This window comes from Panicum hallii, chromosome 6 (genome assembly GCF_002211085.1).
Source record: "Panicum hallii strain FIL2 chromosome 6, PHallii_v3.1, whole genome shotgun sequence".
NCBI lineage: Eukaryota > Viridiplantae > Streptophyta > Magnoliopsida > Poales > Poaceae > Panicum > Panicum hallii.
In genome coordinates this window covers 3,464,306-3,492,173 of record NC_038047.1, presented here as the reverse complement: position 1 = coordinate 3,492,173, position 27,868 = coordinate 3,464,306, and the positions used below count along the sequence as shown (strand labels likewise).

General features: G+C 43.6%; 1 protein-coding gene across 1 annotated transcript; it reads right to left on the bottom strand.

Moving 5' to 3' along the window:
- Positions 1-4,487: 4,487 nt before the first annotated feature.
- Positions 4,488-9,439, bottom strand: LOC112896878 ((S)-beta-macrocarpene synthase-like). Its single transcript, XM_025964998.1, has 7 exons — positions 9,218-9,439; positions 7,691-7,946; positions 7,237-7,600; positions 6,929-7,147; positions 5,887-6,022; positions 5,196-5,447; positions 4,488-4,826 (listed from the first exon to the last, which is right to left on the bottom strand). The coding sequence occupies exons 1-7, from the start codon at positions 9,437-9,439 to the stop codon at positions 4,533-4,535; spliced, it is 1,743 nt and encodes a 580-aa protein (XP_025820783.1). The 3' UTR covers positions 4,488-4,532.
- Between the last annotated feature and the right edge of the window lie 18,429 nt (positions 9,440-27,868).

The following is a 27,868-nucleotide window of genomic DNA, read 5'->3' as shown; positions in this document are numbered from 1 at the left end:
GCTCACCCCCCCACGACCTCACCCACCTCACGGCCCCTTCCCTCCCGAGCTGCAGCGCCGCCGCCGCCCATAGACTCGCCGCCGCCCACTGCCCGCCGTCGCCCGGCCCCCTCACCCCACCTCGGCTCAAGGTGAGCAGGGGAATAGAGTCCCCTTGGCCCCCTCTCCCTTTTCCCCCACACCCCGAGCCGCCCTGGCCCTGGCCGGCCGGGATTTGGGCCGCCGGCGCCCCCCCCCAACCCCTCCTCTGTTCTGTGCGGGAGGGAGGAGGAAGAAAGGGCAGTTTTGCCCAAAAACCCCCCCCTCTCCTCTATTTAGCTAGAAGCCCCTCCACCCTTTGACACCTTTGCGAAAAGAACCTATTCCTTTGCTATTTCCAAAACTAGACCCCCCCATGATATAAATTTAATTTCAAGTAGATCCCTCGCACTTTTTGTTATGCCTTTTATATTTCCAAGATTTACGAAAAGGCCCTTCTGTTTCCAGAAAGTTTACGAGCAAGCCCCCGGACCCCCGTTTAAGCCCTGAAACCACCTTTAGCGCGTCATTTTATGTGCGAAACGACCTCCGATTGACCCGAAACTTTACCACACCCTTTCTAGTATAGTTTTAGCCATGCCATTAAGAAACCACCTAGAGATACCACCCCTAACTCCGTAACTAAATTATTTCCGATTCAAGCCTATCGGTAAAAGCTTTTAGTTCTTTCGCTTGATTGGGTGTCTATTTGTTTGCGTCGTAGGACACGGAGTGAACGACGAGGTTCCCGACCGCGACCAAGCAACTGAGGACCAGTACTGCGACCCCGAACCCGAAGGACAGTGCTTCGATCAGGACTTCCCGCAAGGGTTTGACGATGGCAAGTTCAATTCCGCCCTTTGATGCATGTTTCTGTCCTAGTTTTTATAAACACAACCCGGTGGCCTGTTTTTATAAAATTGCATGGTTTTGCGTGCTGAAAACATGGTAGGATAGCCACCCTTGTTTGAGATAACCCTACCTTGATCACCTGATTTTATAAAGAAAACGTGTGTGTGTGGGAAGGGATACAAGGTGGTTTTGAAAGACGAGTTAGACGGGATGGATGGCATTTCTGTGTGAATTGCCGTTGGTGTGCTCGTACCTGTGTGGTTGAGCGAGGAAGGGAGATATCCATCCTGTCACCCCTAAGGACCGAGTTGATGTGACATCTCACCTAGCTTCTTGTCGTGCGAACCACTTGACCGTTGTATGGGCAACGGCTTAGCATAAATCCCACTAGTTAGCCTGATAGCCATCAGGAGAGCTGAGAGCAACGGGTGATCAAGGAGACGGGATAAGCTCTGTGTGACTTATGCCCCGGTTAAACCTCGGTGATAGGTCGAATGACCCCTTGATGGATCCCGTGGTGGCTAGTCAGGTCTAGCTAAGGTGGGTAAGGGCTTCGATGGGATCTGCACCGGCACTAAGGTGTTCGTGCTGTGGTACCCCACCTGTGGGTAAAGTTGCACACCTCTGCAGAGTTTGAAATCTATTCGAATAGCCGTGCCCATGGTATTGGGCAGGTTACGGTGTGGTCACATAACTAGTGTTTCTCTCTGGGAATGGTTAAGCTGGTGTGAGTTGTTTGGAAAGTATCCGGCAGTTGTGCCGTGTGCTACGGCGGACGGGGAGTCCGGTAGCTATTCAAACGTAAATCCTGTATGGATCCACATCGTGTGTTCTTTGATACTTGAAAACTTATTTTGAAAATGTTTTCCAAAACGAACCCCTGCATATAAACGAGCTTTCCGTAAACAAACCCTAACCCCTATCTTGAATGTTTCCTGTGCATTTAATTCTGTTGTATCCCCCCCGTGGGTGTGATTGGACTTGCTGAGTACGTTTGTACTCATCCCGTTTTTACTCTACAGTGGAGGATCCCGACTACATCCCCGAGAACGACGAGTAGGGTTCCGTCCTGCACCCAGTCTTGCCTGTGGGTGAGGTCACCGTTGGAGCTCCGCATGGCGCAAGACTCTGATGATCCCCTGTTCGTAGTTAGTGTAGTAGTATGGGTCCTTGTTGTAATCCTCGCGATAGTGGCGCTTCACTGCCCATTACCGCGAAGAGTTGTACGGTGATGTACCATCTGATGTAATAAAAGTGTTATCAGCCTCCTGGGACTGATAAAGTGACACTTTTAAGTCTTCCCTGATGGGGGGGACGCTTCAGTATGCAATCAAGAAAACTCATAAACCTTCATGTGACAGGTAAGAGTTAGGGTCCCCTCAAAGTCAATAACAGTGGCATGTGATAGTTTTAGGATTTACCCAGCGGCATGTGAGGATGTTTCCATATATTTATATAGTAAAGTTCCAATATTTTCGAGGCAAATCTACAAATGATTATTACATATTCTCTATGATCGTAGCTATGCCCGCATTGTTTTCCTGAAGAAGTTACGGTAATATTGTACAAATTTGCAAATTTATCTCTAGCTGTAACTATCTCGCGACTTTTTGGCAAGGACACTTTAGTTTTACAATGATCCATCGATGTCATCTTCTGGAGTCACTGCATTGATAAAATTAATGATAAAATGTATCTTGTAACGGTGGAAATGTAACTTGTATGTAAGAGTGGAAGTATAGGAGATAGGCAAAATACATATCCATTTCATTTGAGGATCAAATACTCTTCCTCTTTTAGAGGAACTATAAATACATCTCCTTTTCCTAGAATAATTAAATAGGCCTAGCACCCACTATGCTGCCACAAAACAATAGGATTAGGCTAATCACAATGGGAGATTTTATATCTCTGTTTCCAAGAATACCATATTAGTTTGGGGAATGAATGAAACACTATGCCTCAATGGAGAGTTTCATTTCACTGTTTCCAAAGCTAACCAGTGTAATTAAATGCTAGTTGATCTAATATGGGATGTATATTTGTAACCAGTGTAATTAAGTGTAATTAAATGCGCACAGGATCCTCCATAAAATAACGGCGGTCACAGTGGTCGTTTCACGCCATTTCCAACATCTTGAAAATGAGTTAGCAGAGTGTCATAGGGATGAAACTGGTTCCTTCTCTTCCCTCATTAAATCAGTACCACATCATCAAAAATACTAATATGTTATGGTAATTAATGCTATAAAACTCGCCATGAAATCTCCGTTGTGATTAGCCTTGAAGGAAAGAATAAATGAGCCCAACTTTGCTGGCCCAACGATCGCCGAGCGCTGCAGGCCGCAGCAATCGCACGGAAGTGGGCCATGACGACCAAAACGGCAGCAAAGCCCAATTTTTCTTCCCAAAAAGGTTATTAGAGGCCGCCGGCGGCGAGCAAGCCACGCGGCGCGGTCCCGGGAGGAAAGGCACTGTATTTTTTAAGGACAAGCAACGCACTGTACCTGACAAGTACTGTGTCGGCCATGCACGTCTCTCTACCCGAGAGCACGCTCATCGCCGGCTTGCAACCAGCACTGGCCTCTTCCTTCATCAGGCCCAACAACTCACTTATCCCAGAAACCATAGTTAATTAGGCCTCAGTTAGCTTATAACTATATCATATCAGCTTTTTAGCTATGCGGAAAAGAGAGAAAGAAGATCTCTTGTTTAAGAGATAGTTTCATGCACATATTCCTAAATCAGTAAGATTGATATGTGGACCTTTATAGACTCTAAATGTTGGAAGCCATATCTCCTACAGTATCTCTTAGATGTATAAGCTGCTAACTCTAACATTTGAAGGAGGTCCTATAGGCTTGTTGCACTACTAGAAAACGAGACTTCAATACCGGGTAGAAAGTGCCTTAGGCATCGGTTGTACACCGGTACTACGAAACCGAGATTAAAAGTTACAAGCTTCATCACCGGGTAATCACCGGGTATTTTACCCGATGCCTAAGGCTTCCTTTAGTACTGGGTGAAGGTTCCACCCGGTACCTACGCATTTTTATCACACACGCAATTTTTTCACGCGAAATACGCGCGCGTGCGGTGGCCGGGATTCGAACCCATGACCTCTTGCCTCGCACGAACCTCCCTTACCATCTTAACTACGCATCAATTATGATTGAAAGGGAGATATTTTTCTTTTTCTTTTTAAGTAACCAGTGAAGAACCCTTTAGTACTGAATGGTAACACCATCCGGTACTAAAAGATCACTTTTAATACGGATGGTCTTTACCAACCGGTACTAATATGGCTGAAGACATTAGTTCCGTGTGGTAACCATCCGGTTTAAAGTGATCTTTTAGTACTGGGTGGTAACATTAGTACCGGATGGTAACACCACCCGGTATTTAAAAGTGATCTTTTTAGTACCGATAGTGTTACCACCTGGTACTAAAAGGTTCCTGAACCTTTCCATCCATCTCGAAAATACCAGAAATACTTGTACTTTTCAGTGGATGTTTTGGCCTTTTTCTACTAGTGTTGGAACCAAATCTACAGCGGCGAGGCCCAAACAGTCATTAGCTAAAAAAGTAAATCATTGTATTTGACCAACGGTACGAATAGCTGGTAAGAGTTCATTATTTGGTCTCTTCTTAACAAGATACATTCACACTGGTATTGGCTCCACAAAGAGTAGCCTTATCGCCTCTTTGATAGTGTGCGAAGAAGTGAATTTGTCGATGTTGTTCTGATACATGTAATCTCCAGTTCGTGCCAAGTTAAGCACCATACGTGACACGATCGCTGTTTGCTCGGTGCTTGCAAGGTGATGCTGGACCATGTCCTTCCATAGATCTTCGGTGAGCTCTTTTATTCTTTTGCATGCTTCGTGCATCGTTGTTCCATGCTCCTTCATGTAGCACTGGACAGTGGAGACATTGTGATCCCCTTTTTGCTCACGCTGCAAAACGTGGTAGAAGAATAAAGGATGGTCCACTGTTTAATTTGCTGGATTAGTATATTGAAGATTAATCCTCTCACTTTTTGTGGAACTGGATTAGTATTATTGATGAATATTGTATGAGGGGAATACAGTTCGAGATTGAGTCAACTGGGGTTAAATGCCTTGGAAATTATGGTCTTATCTTAAGGTTGCATCTTGATGTTCAAGTGGATAAATATCACACAAACCAAAAATAAAAATTAGAGAGGTGTCTTCTTGATAAATAATGACACGACCCAAAATAGCAATAATATGCATGAGATAAACGCAAGAGTAACATAAAGATAACACAAATGAACACCGAAATGCATGAAGATATAGAAATACCTCAGTTGATGCCATGTCATCTGAAAGTCGCACAAATGAATCAAACGACCTGACAAGCTGAGGATAGCTTAGAAACCAGTCAAGTGTCTCTCTTGTTACTATTTCACCCATTCCAACCAGTGAAGCACATAGTAGTGGAGAGCCCCCGCTGCTTCTCATTGAAAGTCCAAGATGTTCACTCAATGTTTCTGGTATATAATTTTCATCGCGCCATTTAAGTTCCTCAATGTATGCTTGCACTAGTTGCTTTAACTGTGCCAAAATATACATGTGTTCCAGGTCATTTTGCATGTTGACATTACCTCAAGAAAAGGATGAAAAAAAACTAATACCGAATGAATATATATAAGGAGAAATAATAAATAATTGATTGCCCTATCTAACAAAGACAAACAATATCTTTTGTGTTCTTTTGGTGTGTGCTCGATCGTAATCCTTTGTGGCCCCCTACCCCTTTCTACCAAAATTGTATCTCGATCACCGTCCTTGGCAACGAGGTTGTTTGCCTGATCTTGTAATCATGCTTTGAGCCTTTGAGGAAATGAAATCGTTCAGCTGGGCTTTCTTATATTAGACCGCCGTCGACTTCAAGAAACAAACACTAACATATTTTTCCAATAAATGAACCCAAACATTATGTGATTTTATATTTTTGATACCATCGACCATCATATACAACATCAATACTGACCATCTTTCTTAAATAAAACACACGGTAGCTCTTCCCAGTTCCTAATTCCTCCTCAAATGAACAAAATGTCTTCAATAAGAACATGTAGAAATCCCTTGTGTATTCTGGAAGCAAAGTTATGGCATCCTTGTCCCACCTGCATTTTAGCAACATGTTAACACTTATGCCATAATATTCCTAGAAACACTTTGTCCGTTTAACCTTCTAGGCAAAATTTAGACTCAATTTACTCCCCCGACCAATTTTAATTGGTCCAATCTATCCCCTAATGATATTTTACCTTTTTATTTCTCTATGTACAAATTGAATTTTAAATTTCATTTTTTAATGGATATAGTGCACGATGTCTTATGTTAAAAAGTACATTAAGATTTTTTTCATGATTATTTTAATAGATTAGGAATTTTTAATACAAAATTGATCTTGGAATACAATTCTGCATGTTAAATAATCATGAAAAGTTCATATTGTATTTTTCTAGCATAGGACATCATACTATATTATAAGTCACCTTGCAAAATTTAAAATTAAAAAGCCACTTGCACGGAGAAATAAAAAAGATAAATCTTATTACGGAGTAGATTAGACCAATTGAAATAAATAGGGAAAGTAAATTGAGCCTAAACTTTATTCAAAGGGTTAAGCAGATAAAGAGAATTTGTGAGGGGAGTAAAATGAATTTTTTTAAACAAAACAAAACAAAACAAGCACATTCTATTCAAATGGTATATGCAATGACAGATACATGGATGTCTCTAAAAGTCCACACATTAGTTTTTAGGAATACTAGTTACTGATATTCTTGCCTTTGTGTTTATATTTTTGGATTTATATAATATTTTTATTCCTTTCTAATAGCTTATACTTATGAAAGAAAATTGGAGTACTAAATTTATTTTTGTGCTTTACATCCTGTTCAACTGCTAGTTCCCATTTATTAAATCAACACATTTTAGTGCTAATTATAATTCAAACAACTAATATATTTGATGATAAAGTAAACGAATAAGCAAAATACTTGAGTAGGTGAGGGCAGTCTGACCTGAAAACAGCTTCGGCAAGTTGTGTGCTCTCTTCAGTGGTAGCATATGTGTCAATGAAATCATCTAATATAGTAATAAAGCCCATCATCTTTGCAAGTATAATTCGGGAGTGAGAATATTGAGGCTCATGACATGCTCCATTCATCCAGAAATACATTTCCACTATCCTATTTCTCACAAAATGAAAATTGGCTTCAACATTGAGATTCTTCCACCACCTAGAATATACATAAGAATAAATGAATTTCCATAATAATTTAATCAGTGAGACCAGCCTATGTCCGGCAAGAGATTTCTATTAACTTACGCTGTGACATCTTTTAGCTCCTCACAGTAAAGAAGTTGCAAAAGGTTAAAGTTTATTTTTGCAAACTCTAATATAGCTTCCTTTCGTGTAGCCTCCTTTTCATAAACGGGTATGAAGTTTCTCGTTTCCAAAATCCCGACCCTTCGAAAAAGAGGTGTGTCAAGGGCAAGTGACACTTCCTCAGCAAGAGGCGATTCCAGATTTTCTAGTCCACCTTGAAGGCATTTTCTGGCGAAGGAAATTGCCTCATCAAGCAATGGCTCTCTATGAGTCCTCAGATACGCTGCATTGTACAAGCTTAACAAGCTTGTAATATCAGCATCAACAAAATTCCCTTGTTTATCTTGAAATTTTAGAAATACATCTGCACATAGTTGTTTAACAATTACAATCAGTTGGCCATATATATGAAATTTATATTAGACACCTTAATTAAGTATATGATAAACCTCACCAGATGGCACGTTGTAGCCGCTTTTACGCAGAAGATAAAATCGACGGGAGACTACATTTAGGTCACCATCGTAGTGATTAGAGCTGTAAACATTGTGCAGCATCTCGCTGATCTCATCCTCGTAGTGGTAGTCAAGACTAAGTCTCTGCAGTGTGATTATAAGGTCCAACATCGCTGGCAAATCATTATTTGAGCCTTTGATTATCTTCCTCACTTCTTGCCTTAGCACTTCAGCCCTTTCCCGCATTTGAATTTCCTGCAGTATGCTTAGAATTGATATGAAATCTACAATTCTTTTTCTGATACATAGTAGTTATGATAACTACTGTTGTTGAAAGTTTCTAATTGAAACCGTGCGTTATCAGAAGGCTAGCTCATATCTTTTTAAACAGAGCACTGGTATAGAAATCTTCATTGGTCCCGGCTCGGAAGCCACTTTCCCCAGCCTTTAGTGGCCCGCAACGCCTAAAAAATTAATTGGCGAGCACAACCAACTCCTGTGGCCCGCAACGCCTAAAAAATTAATTGGCGAGCACAACCAACTCATGTGGCCCGCACGAATCAAACCCAAAACCTCCTGCCTCGCGTACAGTGTCCTTACCATCCCACATATACAGCACATGTGACTTTAGATGGGATGCTTTACTTTTAAACTGACCCGTAAAGAATCTTTTAGTCCCGGTTGGAGCCTTCAACCGGGACTAAAAGGTGACACTTTAGTCCCGGTTGGTAGCTCCAGCCGGGACTAGTTGTTGGACCCGGGACTAATAAATTAGTCATTTATCCCGGATCCAAAAACGGCCAGAATAAATGATAAAAGATGAAATATCGTTTCTGTACATGTTGAGATATAATACATCATACTACATATATGTACAAGCTCTGTTCAGTTATTAAATAGTCAATTTGAAAATTGACATGATAATTAATTAAAATGATTATGCTTCTTCTCATTTTTGTCATAATATTGCAATAAATAGTAAAGCAAAATCATTTTTCTGATACATGAGTAGCTATCTAGCTACACATATATACACTCAATTGCATGGAATTTTGGATTTTTGGATTGCGTGTGGTCAGCATGTTTAAATTTTGGACACTGATATCTGTTTGAATATATCTAGCTAGATTGAGCTCTTGAAAATGGTATTAGCTAGCATATGCATAGTAGTTCCATAATATTATAACTTCGGTATGCTTGGCTTCTCTCTGTTAACAAGAAATTGGCTATCAAAGTATGGTGCCAATGTCCTTGCGAATGCCCATTTTTTTATGAGCATAGGGATCATTAAGCATTTAAGCTCCACGTCACGTGATGGACTGATGTAACTAACACGTTCCCCCCCTCTGTTAAGCTTAACCAGGGAGTATGAAGGCAGTCACGGCACATGATGCGTGGTAATAAGTAACAAGTTAACAATTTTACAACTTAACCCATCTTAAGGTACAAAATATGAGTAACAGGTTTACTAATTAATGGACCACAGCAAAACAGTAACTAACTGCTCAGCATAGGCAGAAATATACCTGTGGTGAAGTCGGCGGTTCGTGAGAAAGGAAGAAGTCACCCCAGAGAGTCGGGTGGAAGGTGGAAGCAGATGGCTTCTTCATCTCCTCCTGGCCAGAGCCAGGACGACCATCTTCATGCCCTGACGCCATTTTATCCCTCTTGCTCGATGTATAGCCAACCTGCAGCCATGCATCAATGAGACTCATTTGTGCCTTTGAGAAATCTCGATGGATGTACATGGTCTGAGAAAGGATTCTTGCCTTATTCTGCAGTTGTGACTCGTAAAAAGCAGTGCTTGTGCAAATAAAGTCTCTCTCTCTCTCTCTCTCTCTCTCTCTCTCTCTCTCTCTCGTATGAGTTTTCAGCATGCAAAGAGATGGAAGTGATGAGCATGGGCATGCCAGTGTACGGTTATTTATATGCTTCTGGTTCCACAGATGGGAATAAGTCTTATCCAAGTTTCGTCTTGATGATGCCAGCCATCCTATTCTATTTTAAGATGGCTTCAAGAACAGGGTTTTGTTTTTGAGTGAAAGTTTCAAGAACAGGTTGTCATCAAGTCGCTGCTTTTTCCAAAGGGGTAGTTAGGATTATACTGAAGTGTGCAGTGCCTTCCATCCCTAAAATAAGAAGAACATATGGAAATCACAAAGAAACTACATACATAGATTATTAGATTGAACAAAGAGATTCTCTTCTCCATTTACTCTCCACCCGCTGAATTGGAGCTCGGCAGTGAAGAAAAATGAGAGACAATTACCAGGTCAGAACAAAGAACTGATCCTTGCCACCACCATATGTTTGGTTTTTAATTACTGCTCCCTCCATCCTAAATTATTAGTTATTTGACTTTTTTAAATTCATAGACTTTGCTATACACCTAAATATAAATAAATAGTAGATATATTGTAAAAACTATGTATTAAAAAAGTCAAAACGACTAAGATTTAGGATGGAGGGAGTACTAGGCAAGCACGTGACCGGCGACCAGTAAACACCTCACTGACCCAAGCACAACTGAGTTGAGAAAGCGTCTCATTGAAGAGAACTTGTTCTTAAATGAAGACTTTAAAAAGTTATTTCTAAAAAGTTATCCGGTCGCCCTCCTTACTTTAAAAATTTTTGGTTCCGCCACCGCTGCGCATGCAGGACTTGTTCTTAAATGAAGACTTGATCTGCGAACATTGTGCAAAGAAATATCTGATCGATCAAAGTACCCTGCCGATCACGCTCCTCCCTACAGAATTCTTTCTGCTGAACGCCCAAAAAAGGAAAATACCGCATGCGTGCTAGCGGAAATTTTGCAAGGATTAGGATAGTCAAAGAAACAGAACTTTCACATCCGAGATGCAACTAAGTTTTCACTGAAGACTGAGGACTCAAGAGAGAGGCTGATTTGCGATGTTGTCAGTTGTCACGGGTAGCTTTGGGAGTTTGAGGTTGCACGGCACACATGCCAATTGGGTGCAGTCCGCGGCACGCGCGCTGGACCTTTGGTGCCGTATGGCCGTTGATGCAACTAAGTTTTCACTGAAGACTGAAGACTCAAGAGAGAGGCTGATTTGCGATGTTGTCAGTTGTCACGGGTAGCTTTGGGAGTTTGAGGTTGCACGGCGCACACACATGCCAATTGGGTGCAGTCCGCGGCACGCGCGCTGGACCTTTGGTGCCGTATGGCCGTTGTACTTGTACATTCTTACGATTTAGAAATACTAGTCGTGGACTAAGTTTGCGGGGTCTTCTCGAAAACGCAGGGAAGCTGCGTATCATCATATACTAAGAGGAAAAAGAGTTTAGACCCACACAAAACATTACATAAGGATCTTCTCTTGTGTTGGAATTTTTTTTAGAATGCACATCGTTTAATTGAAAAACTTATCTTATTTTTCGCTCATTGTTTTTTCCGTCACTATTCTAGGCCTATTCTCCGTCGGAACGTCACGTCTCTCTTTCTTTTCCTTTTTTTGAGGGGTAGGAACTTTCATTAACTAGGTAACGAGTACGAGTTACAAACGCCATCCGGTGGATCAAAGAACCACACATGCCTCCCTATCGAGTTATACAGAGAGCTCCTCGCCAATGTGTGCGCGTCTTGATTAGCTTCCCTCCACGAACCATCTCCTGGAAAGATGTCGCTACCGCCATGATCTCCTTTATGATGTGGCCATAGATCCCCAGTGTAGGACCTGAAAAACTCCTCACTGCGTTGATGCAATCACTGGCCATTTGGACTCGACGAAGAGAAAGATCATTTGCTAAAGCTAGACCTTCTCTACACGCCAAAATCTCCATAGTCTCCGAATCAGTAATGCCTTCCATGGTCACTGATGATGCTCCTAGAAAAACTCCCGCCTCATTTCTTGCGACAGCAGCTGCTGAAGAGAGACCAGCATTTTTTAATATAGCAGCATCTATATTGATCTTCATCAGCCCTTGTGGAGGGGGACCCATCTTGGAGAGTTCAGTACCGGTCGCTCTTTCACTTCCCTTCGTCTCTCTTTCTTAAAGGCAACACGTAGGCTTCTCTCGTTGCGCTTCATCTCTCTCTCAGTCCAGAATCTGGGAAGGCTTGTTACTTACAGTCCAAATAGCTTCTCAGCGGCCCATCTACAGCTAGCAGTGAAGCAGGCCCAGCCCAACAAAATACTCCCACCAGAAAGAACGCAAGTACGGCGAAGCCCCGGCGCCAGGCGGTTTGTTGAAGCGAGCAGAGTGCAGGACGCGAGGACGGCAGCGTCCGACGACGGTGACGCTCGCCGGAGAGGAGGCTGCAGGGTCCTGGAATTTGAGAGGGCATGTTTGAGAGGTAGTAGTACTGTGCCACTGGAATTTTTAGAATGCAATCCGAATTTGAACTAATTCATGAGGGTTTTGATTTGCCTACTATTCGAAGGCCTTGTCAGTCCACAAGGCTGCTGTCTTCTAAAGTTGTATCCCTCCTGAAGCGGTTCTCCGGTTCAGCTTTTTTCGAGCGTCTGCAGGCACAGGGTGCCCAAGTAGGTGCTATTCCCAGCGCAGTTATCACGGAAAGCATGCTGTGGGCCGGCCTACGTGCGCGTCTCCCAAGATGATGTACAAAAGAAAAAGAAAGATTTGAAGCAAATAAATTCGTAATTTTCAACTGAAATGTCCAAATCAAATTCGAATTGCACCATGTTGAAATTTTCAAAATAAGATCCTAGCTGACTATATCTAAATAACTTTTAAGGTGGAACAACTATTTTCCTAAATGGGAACAATTTTATTGTGAAGCTAGAACAATTTCACAGTAAAATTGAAGCTGGAATAATTTCGCAATAAAATTATTCCAGATTCACAATCGGAACAATTTCACAATAAAATTGTTCTATCTTAAATTTCGTTCGAGTGTAGTCAAGTGTAGTCTTGTTTTGAAGATCTCGTTGTTAGAAACACGATGATACAATCGAAATTTAATTTGAATACTTATTTCAAAAACTATGGATTTTTTTCACATGGACCTTCTATTACACGAAACCCCATGCACCAAGGAATCAATAAACCAGCGTGAGGGAGGAAGGTTTCTGTAATACTTCCTATTTGCGGCCCAGGCCGCACATGTGGCAGAACCAACCTGAATTATACCGGCTCAAGTACGCGAGTCCATTTCCGAGGACTCCAACGTGCTTCAAACGGTATAATCCCTTGGCCTGTCGGGTAACGTCCCGATAAACCACCGATACACAGGATCAAACAAGGTACCCCGCACGAAGGCGAGTCCAGAGATACAAAGGCCATCATATTTTATATCACAGGCAGTTAGAATACATGAGTGTTTAAAAGTAATATAATCTTCCCAACCGGGGAATTATTACACACTGACATAAGTCTTAGAACAAACAGCGATATTAAAGTACGGTGTGATACACGTCGCCAGTATAGATGTCATGTTTGCCCTTGCATGACATCACTCGGAGAGGTCCAGGTTGGCCGGGGACGGGTCCCACTCCACGGACCAACCATCAGGTAGAGGGTAAGGCCACGGTACAGGCAGGGCTTGATCAGCAGAAGCATTACCTGGACAAAAGTTATAAAACAAGGCTGAGTATTCTAATACTCAGCAAGGCTTACCCGGTGATGGTATACATAGCCATATAACTAGACTCATGAAATCTGGTAACGGTTTTGGGATAAACTTTCAGCGGAAACGCATCTAAGAGTGGATCCTTATCTTTCTCTTTTAGCTTTAAAGATTCTAGTTGGATATTCATTCTATGTGAGCACCTAGATCTAAGCAAGCATGGTATAAACTTTGATCATTCAATTTTTTTGAATCTCATACTATGATTGCTCTTATTACTCAATGTGACAAAGGAATTAAGCAGTCTCAACCATCGTGAGAAGCGGACGATTCGAATCGAATTTAACCTTGCAAGGTAAACCTAACACACACGCTTGGAACACCACAGGGTCGTCCCGAAGCAACCGTTTGCCTTTCATTCCGACTCATGGATCAGATCCACCACAAGCGACTGTAGGTCATACGCACTTCCAAAGTGCAGGACGTACGTCTGTAGCGCGACTACAAAACCCGTACTCCTGGTTGCCCAGCAACACGTATGCCTACACGTCGAACATAAGTAACCAAAAGAAGCAAGACAAGTGGTGGGAGGTATGTCCACTACTCGGGCCGATTGGCTACTAGGCTTACCGCTTACCATATTTCGCGGCATGTGGCTAGTACTTTCAAACGCTTAATCCCGATCACCACACGCTGCGACCTTATCAGAATTTTAACAACACAGACGGGGTATCACCTCGATCATGATACCTCACAAAACTCCCGTCCGTCATCCTTATAGTGATAACAGAAATGTAAGCATTACAACCCTATGTCGCGCGAGTGACAGGAAATCACTCGACTTCTACCGGCCCTATTAGCAGAGCAGCTAGCCGGACTCAAGTACTAGTATTCAATACATTGGTTCCTAGGAGAATGCAACTAGAGTTTCAAGCAATTCCTGAGAACTTAATGCATAGAATACGTAAATAGATATAAAGTGTAGTGTAAATAAAATAGTGGGTTATGTCCGGGGCTTGCCTTCTTGAGCAGGGTTGAGAGTAGAAGGATCGAGGTTCTCCGAACTTTGGTTCGGATCTTCAGTTAGATTCTCGACGGTGTCTCCGGGATTTTCAGGAATTTCCTCAACTTGATCCGCGATCAGTTCGTAGTCACCGTCAGCGAGGGTAATCGGTTCTACATGATATGCAAAGCAAATATTATTAAGAAATGTGCATTCTTTTATTTGGGTCACATCAAAGATTATGCTTTCAAAGATTAACATTTCGAGAAAGGTCAAAACAAGGAAAATGTTAGCCTAAATTTATAATTGATGCTTAATTTAACCACATTATTGAATTAATTTAAGATAAGCATCAAAGCATATATTAAAGTTAAATTTAAATTTGAATTTAAACTTTTTAAGTAAAGAAGGTTATAAAATTTGGAACACTTAAAAAGAAATAGATCACCTCTTAATTCATAACTAAAGGATCTAATTAGTTAAAGTTTGAAAAGATATGTCTAGCTAATATTAATTTAAAATAATTTAAAAGGATTCAAATTGTAGTACAACTTGATTTTGAATGTTTTGCATCATTTTAGATATCATGTATAAGAATTACATATCATAATTGCAAACAATCAACACAATATGCAAGAATTAAAGACATTACATTTCCTTGTTTCAAATTTAAATTAGATTCAAAAATATTTGGTTTCATATCAAATCCTTTTAACAAAATTTATAGAGTTCTTAATCTAGTTTCTAACAAAACAAGTTTTGCTAATTTTGGAATTTCCTGTGATTTGTTATGTATTTTACAAGACAGCATATGCATCTCACATGAAATAACAGGCACTTAGGGGGGGGGCCTCGGTATTTTTGCATTGGGACCCCTGGAACAAAAGAACTAATTGCATCAGGGTCCTTGCCCGACCTCGCGACGGCCGGCGCGTCGGGCACGACGGCGTTCCCGCCGGCGGCGAGGACTCCGGCCAAGGGGGAGGGGTCTATCACCATCTACACGACCTCGGAAGAGTATAGCACAAGGAAACACAGGATTGGTAGTAGATGAACAGGGCGACCGACGGATGGGGGCGGCGGCCGTGGCGGCGCATCGCCGTTCCCGGCGATGGGACGGCGAACACGGGCCAAGAAGGGGCGCATGAGCACCAGTGGACCATCGGGGAGTGGTTTATCTACCTGGTGGAGCGAGAGACCGAGTGGAAGGGGCTGTCGACGGGAGGACCGAGCTCAAACAGCTCCGGCGGGTGGCGGCTCGGGGTGAGCAAGATTCCGGCCAAGGGGCGGTCGGGGTTGATGGGGCTCGAGCTGAGGAGCAAGAGGAGAGGGTGGAGAAGTCACCGGTGCAAGGAATTGGATCGGGACAAAGTGAGTGCTACGGATTTTGGCGAGGAATGCACGGCGGCGAGCTCGGGTTCTGGTGACCGTGGAGAAGAACACAGGGCAATCTAGCTTGGGGAAAGAGGAGGGAGTGTGTTTCGGTTGTAGCAATACTAGCTCACAGAAGAGAGGGAGACGCTGGGGAAAAGAATGGATCACGGCCGGCTCTGGATTGCGACGGCGAGGCGGCGGCCGGCATGCAACCGAGGGCATCGTGGCGCCTGCGCAAGAGGACACCGGAGCAGGGGCTGCTGCGGTGGGCAAGGAGGGGACTGACACGTGGAGAGGGGCAGCATGAGGTGGACGGCGGCGACTGCAAGACGGCGGCCAGGGGAGGCGCACTGTCGCCGGCGTCTGGGCAGGAGCAGAGGAGCAGAAGGGGTGCAGAGGAAGAAGAAAGGGGAAAAGATCCAGGGACTAGTTTGCAATTTGTGAAAGTTATAGGGACCCTACAGAAAAGTACTTTTTCCCACTAATCTAGGGGTTTTCTGAGAAAAAGTCCAACATGAAAATTGTAGGGTTTTTCAAGCTCTACACTTTTGCTTTAAGACTCAAATTCAAAAACTCAAAGTTTGCCCTATTACAAAATGAATTTTGAATCAAGGTAAAATGAATTTACCCCTGTCCTTACCAAATCAAGTTTTAATCAAATTTTTGACATTTTTACATTATTCTTAGGATATCATGATGACAATTATTTTTTTACAGATAGGTCCTTAAGTAAGCATAAAATTACTTTTACCCCTTACTTTTTGCACAAAAGACCCTGTAATCCTGCATTTTTACACACAGGCCCTTGCTTTCACTTAAGAGCTTATTTTACCTTATGACCAAACCCAAGCACACACCTTGCACAAAAGGACTTGTAATGCAGGAAAATTTTTAAATACACCCTTAACATCTATGTCTATTACATCCAGGGTTTGGTTTGTATGAATCTTATTACCTGGATGTCACAGCCTTCCCCCCTAAAAAGAATCTCGTCCCGAGATTCGAAAGCAGAAGATAATGGAATGATCAGATTTGGGAACCAGTTGAAAGGAAAGTCGGGAAATTTTGTTGAAGATAAGATTCCGTTTCCCAAGTCGCTTCTTCTTCAGTGTGATGATCCCATAGGATCTTATACATTTTGACTGTCCTCCTTCTGGTGACTCTTTCCTTGGTATCCAAGATTTTAATAGGTTGTTCAACATAGGATAGATCGGGTTCGATCTCGATGGCTGAGATTTTAATGATCTCCGAGGGTACCTTAATACACTTTTTAAGCTGAGAGACATGGAAGATATCGTGAATAGCACTCATTTGAGGTGGAAGGAGGAGTTTGTAAGCCACGGGGCCACAAATTTCAAGAATTTTGAAAGGTCCGATATAACGGGGTGCTAGTTTTCCTTTTATTCCAAAACGTTGAACGCCCTTAGTGGGGGATACTCGGAGATATACAAAATCTCCTATTTGGAACTGCAAGGGTTTCCTTCTCCGATCCGCGTAACTCTTTTGTCTAGACTGAGCTGTTTTAAGATTAGCTTGAATAATTCTGACCCTGTCCTCGGCTTCCATAACCAAATCTGGTCCAAAAATCTTACGTTCACCAGTCTCAGACCAACTTAAAGGGGTTCGACATTTGCGACCATATAAAGCTTCAAAAGGTGACATTTGGAGACTGGACTGGTAACTGTTGTTGTAAGAGAATTCAGCCAAGGCAAGATATTTGTCCCAACTTGTCCCATAGTGAATGATACAAGCTCGGAGCATATCTTCGAGAATTTGATTGACCCGTTCAGTTTGTCCATCTGTTTGAGGATGATATGCAGAGCTTCGAATCAGTTTGGTGCCGAGAGCAGATTGGAATTGCTCCCAGAAGCGTGCAACAAATGGTGCTCCTCGATCAGAGATGATGGTCTTAGGAATACCATGCAATCGAACAATTTGATCAAGATAAATTTCAGCGTACTTTTTGGCAGAGTACGTAGTATTCACGGGAATAAAGTGAGCCACTTTTGTGAGTCTATCGATAATCACCCATATAGAGTTATGCTTTTGAGATGTGTTTGGAAGACCAACAATAAAATCCATACTAATGTCTTCCCATTTCCATGATGGAATGGGTAATGGTTGGAGTACACCCGAAGCTTTAAGGTGACTAGCCTTGACCCTTTGACATGTATCACACTCAGATACATATTTAGCAATTTCTCTTTTCATCCTAGTCCACCAAAAATGCTGTCGTAAGTCTTGATACATTTTGGTGCTACCGGGATGAATAGAGAATTTAGACAAATGAGCTTCATCAAGAATTTGTCTGCGAAGCTGATGATCTTTTGGCACAACAAGGCGATTGTTGAACCATAAGACTCCCTGAGGGTCAAGATGGAAACACTTGTATTTAGCCTTTCCTTGGGACAGTTCTGATTTGATGATTTTGATACCCTTATTATGTAGTTGTGACATGATAATTTTATCCCGAAGGGTATTCTCCAAGGCTAAAAGATTTAGACTACCTTGAGGAACGATCTCTAGATTGAGTTTCTTCATCTGATTGCAGAGAGTGTCATTAATAGTAGTCATGGATGCACAGTGGCAATGTGCTTTGCGGCTAAGTGCATCTGCAACCACATTTGCTTTACCAGGATGGTAATTTACCTCAAGGTCATAATCTTTAACCAATTCTAGCCATCGCCTCTGCCTCATATTCAAATCCGCTTGGGTAAAGATATATTTGAGGCTTTTATGATCCGTGTAAATGTTGCACTTAGCACCCATGAGATGGTGCCTCCAAATCTTAAGAGCATGGACAACGGCTGCTAATTCCAGATCATGAGTTGGATAATTTTGCTCATGATTCCGGAGTGCTCTGGATGCATAAGCAATGACTCGGTTATTTTGCATTAGAACACAACCGAGACCAGTTCCAGAAGCATCACAATACACGTCAAAAGGTTGGGTATTATCCGGTTGAGCTAATACGGGAGCAGTGGTTAAAAGTTTCCTTAAGGTATGGAATGCCTCATCACACTTATCATTCCACTGATATTTAACTCCTTTCTTAAGAAGCTCAGTCATGGGCTTAGCTATCTTAGAGAAATCCGGAATAAATCGGCGATAATACCCTGCCAATCCAAGGAAGCTACGGATTTGATGGACTGAAGTTGGGGGCTTCCAATCCATAACTTCTTGGACTTTTGTTGGATCAACTGATATGCCTTTGCTAGAGATAGTGTGTCCCAGAAATTTCACACTATCCAGCCAAAATTCACATTTTGAGAATTTGGCATAAAGGCGATGATCACGTAATCGCTGAAGAACGATATGTAGATGATTGGCATGGTCTTCATTATTTTTGGAATAGATTAAGATATCATCAATGAAGACCACGACGAATTTATCAAGTTCCGGCATGAAGACTGAATTCATAAGATACATGAAATATGCCGGAGCGTTAGTAAGCCCAAAAGACATAACCAAATATTCATATAGCCCATATCTGGTTGAGAAAGCCGTTTTCGGAATGTCACAAGGCTTAATTTTAATCTGATGATAGCCAGAGCGTAAGTCAATTTTTGAGAAGACCTTAGCTCCAGCTAATTGATCAAACAAAATATCAATGCGGGGGAGTGGATACTTGTTTTTGATAGTGACCGCATTGAGTGGTCGATAGTCAACACATAGCCTTAGGCTATTGTCTTTCTTTTTAACAAAAAGAGCAGGACAACCCCAAGGCGACGCACTTGGGCGTATGAAACCTTTATCAAGAAGATCTTGAAGTTGAATTTTAAGTTCGGCCAATTCGTTTGGAGGCATACGATATGGCCTTTTAGAGATAGGAGCAGTGCCTGGTTGGAGTTCAATAATGAACTCAATTTCTCTGTCAGGTGGCATCCCAGGCAAATCATCAGGAAAGACATCCGGATACTCACAAACTACCGGAATGTCCTTAACTTTGAGGTCTGTGATAGCGTAAGTGCAAGAATAGAGATACTCCTGCCTGGGCAGATAGAGGGTAATGGCTCCACAATGGGGTGAATCGATTTCAATAACTCGGGAAGAAATGTCTAGGAGTACTTTATGCTCAGTCATCCAATTGGTCCCGAGTATAACGTCAATACCCTCAAGATTTAGCAACATCAAATCAGTTTTAATTACTTGGCTGCCGAATCGAATGGGTATACTTTTAACCATTTGATTCGAAATAATTTTGCCTCCTGGCGTGGAAATCATATATGATCCTTGGGTGGGACAAGGATCAAGTTTTATTCGGGTACTACAGTTGTTACTAATAAAACTATGAGTTGCTCCAGAATCAAATAAAGTAACAACTGGTTGATGATGGATATAAAACGTACCCGACATGACAGGGGCTCCGTCCGGAAGTTCCGCAAGGGTGGTGAAGTTGATTTGCCCTTGCCGAACTTGCATCAACGGCCTTTTACCCTTGCTTTGATTGCCTTGATTAGAACTCAGCCCTGGGTTAGGTTTCTTAGGCCGTGGACAATCCCTGATGAAATGATCTGCACTCCCACAGTTAAAACAGCGATAGTTGCTGCCTTTTGGTGGAGCTTGCCGCGCATTTGGCCTTGGACCAAATTGTTGTTGTTGTTGTGGAGGTGCAGAGGGTCTATAGCTACCTTGTTGTTGAGGCGGCCTAAAAACCAATCGACCAACGGGAGCATTCCTCTGGGGTGCTCTTGTTTGGGTGTTAGGAACAACCCGATATCTTGGCGGTTGAGCACTCGAGGATCCCGTAGGGGTCTTCCTCTTCTTGTCAGCACGATGTGCTATAATGCAGTCCTCTTGGGTTAGAGCCATATTGACCAGCTCACTGAAACTATTGGGCCTGACAAGATTCAAACGCTCTTTGAGCTTAGTATTAAGGCCACGACGGAAGCGGTCTTGCTTTTTGGCATCATTATCTGCATGATGACCAGCATATTGGCACAGATGATTGAACGTCTGTGCGTATTGCAAGACTGTATTGGAACCTTGAGTTAATGCCAAAAATTCATTTAACTTCCGCTCCAGTAATCCCTCAGGGATATAGTGTGCCCTGAAGGCAATCCGGAATTCATCCCAAGAGATGACATGTCCCGCGGGCTGCATGGCATAAAAGTTATCCCACCAAATTCGAGCAGCACCACGCAATTGCTGGGCAGCAAAAGAAGCTTTGTTTGAGTCCGCACACGGTATAGTCAAGAGAGTGAACTTGGACTCAATAATATGAAGCCAGGCATCAGCATCCAAAGGTTCTTCGGCTTTACTGAAGAACGGAGGTTGAGTGCTAAGGAAATCTTGATAGCTGGCCACTGGAGGAGGAATGTCATCACGACCTCCACGAAACGGTTGACGCTGCTGGTTTTGTTGTGCTTGCACCAGCAGATTAAGAAGCTCCGTCTGCCGAGCCATCACCTCAGCTAGGTTGGGAGGTGGTGGGGGCGTCTGTTGAGAACCACTGGCCTGATTTGCCCGGAAACCTTCCGGGGTTCCACGTGTGGCTCCAACCATCTGAAACAAGAATTTAGATGATAAGATTTATTTACCCTGCTAAAGACTTACAAGGTAAATAGGACGAGATAACTGATTTTGATATAGCAAGAGCTGGAAAACAGAAAGATACTTAAGAGGCTTAACTAACACTACCACAAGAATCCCGCTAACCGCACCAAGGATCAACATTCTACCACACATCCTTAAAAGAACCAAAATACACATTGTATGATGATGAATTATGCATGCACGTTCTACTCGTCCTCACAAACCAAAAACAATTGCCGAATATCTTCGGACTTACGTGGTTAGTTTCGGTGGCATAGTACATACGTCTCTCCTTAATAACTAGTCGATAAGCCCTATCCGTCCTAATTTCGTAATCGTGGTTAGTGTACCTGCAGAAAAACCACAATACAAATATATATATTCAATGAACCTTTCATGCCAGCATGTCATGAAAGCGTCCCCAATCATTACTGTTCACTATAGAAACAGCATCTGTACAATTACCGCCGTACAGACAACGTTAGCATACGTCATCGAAACAACGTATTCACGGGGGGTACCGCAAAATGCGGGGGTATGAACAGCGATCACCATACCCTGCGCCGAACCTTATACTCCCAATGTAGTCAACCGAAGTTGGTACATTGGCAGCATCTCAAGTAGGCCACTGCTTGAGAAACAGCGTTCGGTTCGCATCACCGACAGGAAGGCCAAGCTCCCTCAGTTGGCTGAGGATCCTTACCTTCTTACCTCCCGATCGAAGATGTCGTTACAGAAAGTAAGATTGGGTTATGCATGAATTTAAATTTTAACAGAAAAGTAATGCTGGTAGTTAGGGTTATATATATATGTATAGCCACCTCTATTTCCCTCATAAGCATTACCCTAGGGCTTTACGTACTAAGCATAATCCTTAACGAATCCAACGTGACTTTTTCAAACATTTTGTTGGTCAAACTTTTATACTGAAAGCATTTTTAAGGTAAAGTGTATCTCTAGAGTAACCTTATAGCTCTGATACCAGCTGTGGCAGAACCAACCTGAATTATACCGGCTCAAGTACGCGAGTCCATTTCCGAGGACTCCAACGTGCTTCAAACGGTATAATCCCTTGGCCTGTCGGGTAACGTCCCGATAAACCACCGATACACAGGATCAAACAAGGTACCCCGCACGAAGGCGAGTCCAGAGATACAAAGGCCATCATATTTTATATCACAGGCAGTTAGAATACATGAGTGTTTAAAAGTAATATAATCTTCCCAACCGGGGAATTATTACACACTGACATAAGTCTTAGAACAAACAGCGATATTAAAGTACGGTGTGATACACGTCGCCAGTATAGATGTCATGTTTGCCCTTGCATGACATCACTCGGAGAGGTCCAGGTTGGCCGGGGACGGGTCCCACTCCACGGACCAACCATCAGGTAGAGGGTAAGGCCACGGTACAGGCAGGGCTTGATCAGCAGAAGCATTACCTGGACAAAAGTTATAAAACAAGGCTGAGTATTCTAATACTCAGCAAGGCTTACCCGGTGATGGTATACATAGCCATATAACTAGACTCATGAAATCTGGTAACGGTTTTGGGATAAACTTTCAGCGGAAACGCATCTAAGAGTGGATCCTTATCTTTCTCTTTTAGCTTTAAAGATTCTAGTTGGATATTCATTCTATGTGAGCACCTAGATCTAAGCAAGCATGGTATAAACTTTGATCATTCAATTTTTTGAATCTCATACTATGATTGCTCTTATTACTCAATGTGACAAAGGAATTAAGCAGTCTCAACCATCGTGAGAAGCGGACGATTCGAATCGAATTTAACCTTGCAAGGTAAACCTAACACACACGCTTGGAACACCACAGGGTCGTCCCGAAGCAACCGTTTGCCTTTCATTCCGACTCATGGATCAGATCCACCACAAGCGACTGTAGGTCATACGCACTTCCAAAGTGCAGGACGTACGTCTGTAGCGCGACTACAAAACCCGTACTCCTGGTTGCCCAGCAACACGTATGCCTACACGTCGAACATAAGTAACCAAAAGAAGCAAGACAAGTGGTGGGAGGTATGTCCACTACTCGGGCCGATTGGCTACTAGGCTTACCGCTTACCATATTTCGCGGCATGTGGCTAGTACTTTCAAACGCTTAATCCCGATCACCACACGCTGCGACCTTATCAGAATTTAACAACACAGACGGGGTATCACCTCGATCATGATACCTCACAAAACTCCCGTCCGTCATCCTTATAGTGATAACAGAAATGTAAGCATTACAACCCTATGTCGCGCGAGTGACAGGAAATCACTCGACTTCTACCGGCCCTATTAGCAGAGCAGCTAGCCGGACTCAAGTACTAGTATTCAATACATTGGTTCCTAGGAGAATGCAACTAGGTTTCAAGCAATCCTAAGAACTTAATGCAGAAATATATATAATAATATAAATGTAGAGTAAATAAAATAGTTTATGTCCGGGGCTTGCCTTCTTGAGCAGGGTTGAGAGTAGAAGGATTGAGGTTCTCCGAACTTTGGTTCGGATCTTCAGTTAGATTCTCGACGGTGTCTCCGGGATTTTCAGGACTTTCCTCACTTGATCCGCGATCAGTTCGTAGTCACCGTCAGCGAGGGTAATCGGTTCTACATGATATGCAAAGCAAATATTATTAAGAAATGTGCATTCTTTTATTTGGGTCACATCAAAGATTATGCTTTCAAAGATTAACATTTCGAGAAAGGTCAAAACAAGAAAATGTTAGCCTAAATTTATAATTGATGCTTAATTTAACCACATTATTGAATTAATTTAAGATAAGCATCAAAGCATATATTAAAGTTAAATTTAAATTTGAATTTAAACTTTTTAAGTAAAGAAGGTTATAAAATTTGGAACACTTAAAAAGAAATAGATTACCTCTTAATTATAACTAAAGGATCTAATTACTTAAAGTTTGAAAAGATATGTTTAGCTAATATTAATTTAAGATAATTTAAAAGGATTTAAATTGTAGTATAAACTTGGTTTTGAATGTTTTGCATCATTTTGGATATCATCTATAAAAATTACATATCATAATTGCAAACAATCAACACAATATGCAAGAATTAAAGACATTACATTTCCTTGTTTCAAATTTAAATTAGATTCAAAAATATTTGGTTTCATATCAAATCCTTTTAACAAAAGTTATAGAGTTCTTAATCTAGTTTCCAACAAAACAAGTTTTGCTAATTTTGGAATTTCCTGTGATTTGTTATGTATTTTACAAGACAGCATATGCATCTCACATGAAATAACAGGCACTTAGGGGGGGGTCTCGGTATTTTTACATTGGAACCCTTGGAACAAAAGAATTATTAGCAAAAAGGCCTTGCCCGACCTCGCGACGGCCGGCGCGTCGGGCACGACGGCGTTCCCGCCGGCGGCGAGGACTCCGGCCAAGGGGGAGGGGTCTATCACCATCTACACGACCTCGGAAGAGTATAGCACAAGGAAACACAGGATTGGTAGTAGATGAACAGGGCGACCGACGGATGGGGGCGGCGGCCGTGGCGGCGCATCGCCGTTCCCGGTGATGGGACGGCGAACACGGGCCAAGAAGGGGCGCATGAGCACCAGTGAACCATTGGGGAGTGGTTTGTCTACCTGGTGGAGCGAGAGGCCGAGTGGAAGGGGCTGTCGACGGGAGGACCGAGCTCAAACAGCTCCGGCGGGCGGCGGCTCGGGATGAGCAAGATTCCGGCCAAGGGGCGGTCGGGGTTGATGGGGCTCGAGCTGAGGAGCAAGAGGAGAGGGTGGAGGAGCTACCGGTGCAAGGAATTGGATTGGGACGAAGTGAGTGCTTCGGATTTTGGCGGGGAATGCACGGTGGCGAGCTCGGGTTCTGGTGACCGTGGAGAAGAGCACAGGGCAAGCTAACTGGAGAAAGGGGAGGGAATGTGGTTTGGTTGTAGCATCGCTAGCTCACAGAAGAGAGGGAGACACTAGGGAAAAGAATGGATTGCAGCCGAGCTCTGGATTGCGACGGCGAGGGGGCGGCCGGCATGCACCCGAGGATGTCGTGGCGCCTACGCAGGGGACACCGGAGCAGGGGCTGCTGCGGTGGGCAAGGAGGAAACTGACACGTGGAGAGGGGTAGCATGAGGTGGACGGCGGCGACTGCAAGACGGCGGCCAGGAGAGGCGCACTGTCGCCGGCGTCTGGGCAGGAGCAGAGGAGCAGAAGGGGTGCAGAGGAAGAAGAAAGGGGAAAAGATCCAGGGACTAGTTTGCAATTTGTGAAAGTTACAGGGACCCTGCAGAAAAGTACTTTTTCCCACTAATCTAGGGGTTTTCTGAGAAAAAGTCCAACATGAAAATTGTAGGGTTTTTCAAGCTCTACACTTTTGTTTTAAGACTCAAATTCAAAAACTCAAAGTTTGCCCTATTACAAAATGAATTTTGAATCAAGGTAAAATGAATTTACCCCTGTCCTTACCAAATCAAGTTTTAATCAAATTTTTGACATTTCTACATTATTCTTAGGATATCATGATGACAATTTTTTTTTTACAGATAGGTCCTTTAGTAAGCATAAAATTACTTTTACCCCTTACTTTTTGCACAAAAGACCCTGTAATCCTGCATTTTTACACACAGGCCCTTGCTTTTACTTAGGAGCTTATTTTACCTTATGACCAATCCCAAGCACACACCTTGCACAAAAGGACTTGTAATGCAGGAAAATTTTTAAATACACCCTTAACATCTATGTCTATTACATCCAGGGTTTGGTTTGTATGAATCTTATTACCTGGATGTCACAACTACTTACTCCGGTGCTAGACTCGCAGAGCTGTACATCTCCCGGATTGTCTGTCTGCATGGTGTTCCAAAGAAGATTATATCTGATCGAGGATCTCAGTTCACTTCACGGTTCTAGGAGCAGTTGCATGATTCGTTGGATACGAAGCTGCGCTTCAGTACTGCTTATCATCCTCAGACAGATGGGCAGACGGAGAGAACCAACCAAGTGTTGGAGGATATGCTTCGAGCCTGTGCTATTCAGTATGGTACCAGCTGGGATAAATGCCTGCCGTATGTAGAGTTTTCGTATAACAACAGCTATCAGGCCAGTCTGAAGAAATCCCCTTTCGAGGCCTTGTACGGTCGAAAGTGCAGGACTCCGCTGTATTGGGATCCGATCGGCGAGAGGCAGGTGTTTGGTCCGGATATTGTTGAAGAGGCAGAACAGCTGGTACAGCAGGTGCGAGAGAACCTGAGGGTCGCTCAGACTCGTCAGAAGAGCTACGCGGATGTTCGTCGTCGAGATCTGACCTTTGCAGTAGGTGATCATGTGTACCTGAAGGTCTCGCCGATGAGAGGGATCCGCAGGTTTAATGTGAGAGGGAAGCTAGCCCCTCGATACATTGGTCCGTTCAAGGTGTTGGAACGGAAAGGTGAGGTGGCATATCATTTGGAGTTGCCTCTCAATCTCTCAGGAGTGCACGACGTGTTTCACGTGTCTCAGCTAAAGAAGTGCTTGAGGGTGCCAGAAGAGCAAGCACCGATAGAAGGGTTGGATGTGCAGGAGGATCTGACCTACGTCGAGCATCCGGTGAAGATTCTGGAGACGTCCGAGAGAGTTACCAGAAACAAGAAGATCAAGATGTGCCCGGTTCAGTGGAGTCATCATACGGAGGATGAGGCTACTTGGGAGCGAGAAGATGAGCTGAGAAAGACATATCTCGATCTTTTTGCTAGCTAGCCTATCAGAATCTCGGGATGAGATTCCTGTAAGGGGGGTAGGTTTGTAACACCCTAATGTAATTTTCCCTAATTTTTGATGAATTTATTTTGGCTCAAATAAAATTTCCGGGGTTTTTCTTCAATTTTGTGGCATTTAAAGCAATTTTATAACACAAGAAAATAAAATTTATTTTAGGAACAACTTGTTTGTGCATTCATGCTACAGCATTGTTTTATTTGTGTTGAGTGTATAGGTTTGAATTCAAATTGTATTTGAATTCAATTAGAATTGTTTGAATTAGTGAGTTAGAAAAAAAAAGAAGAAAAGAAAAAAGAATAAAAGAAGGCAGCCCAACCCAGCAGCCGGCCAGCCCAGCCCAGCATCCCTCCCCTTCTCTCCTTCCCCGCGGGCCCTCTCTCCCTCTCTTCCTTCCCACGGCCCAAAGCCGCCCGAAGCCCAGCTCCTTCGATCCCTCTTTCCCTCCCCCGCGTGGGCCTCCGCGACTCCCTCAGCCCAACCCGCACGCGCGCCAGCTTCCCCTGGGCCGCTCGCTGCCGCTCGCTCGGCCCAGTCCACCGTGCGGCCCTTACCTCCCCGCTCTCTCCCTCGCGGCCGCTGACAGGGCGACCCCACCCGTCAGGGGCATCCCTTTCCTCGCGACCGAGCCGGACTCGAGCTCGAGTCCGAGCTCGACCGCACCGCCGTGTCCGCCTCCGCCTCGGGCCCGCTCGCAAGGACGCCGCGTGGCCGCCCTATAAAGCCCCGCCGCCTCTCTAGGGTTTCCCCTAAGCCGCCGTCGTGCCCCGTTCACGCAAACCCTAGCCCCGAGCACCGTCGTCGCCGCAAGCCTCGGGTCGCCGCCGCGCCGGCTCCTCGCCGCCTTCCGCCGTCGCCCAAGCACCGTGGGTTTGCCCCGGTGGGGTAAGGACCCTCTCCCGCCTCCCTTTCCCCTCGGTCTCGCCTCTCCGCGGCCACGTGCGCTCGCCGGCGTCTCCGAGCCGCTCGCCGCCGTCGC

What these genes read in the sequence shown, in the direction of transcription:
- LOC112896878 (XM_025964998.1), bottom strand. Translation starts at nt 9,439, where the DNA reads ATGTACATCCATCGAGATTTCTCAAAGGCACAAATGAGTCTCATTGAT. An exon ending in GAGCTAAAAGATGTCACAGC is followed by an intron (nt 7,148 to 7,236) that starts GTAAGTTAATAG and finishes TGTATATTCTAG; the next exon opens with GTGGTGGAAGAATCTCAATG. An exon ending in CTTGCCGAAGCTGTTTTCAG is followed by an intron (nt 6,023 to 6,928) that starts GTCAGACTGCCC and finishes GCTAAAATGCAG; the next exon opens with GTGGGACAAGGATGCCATAA.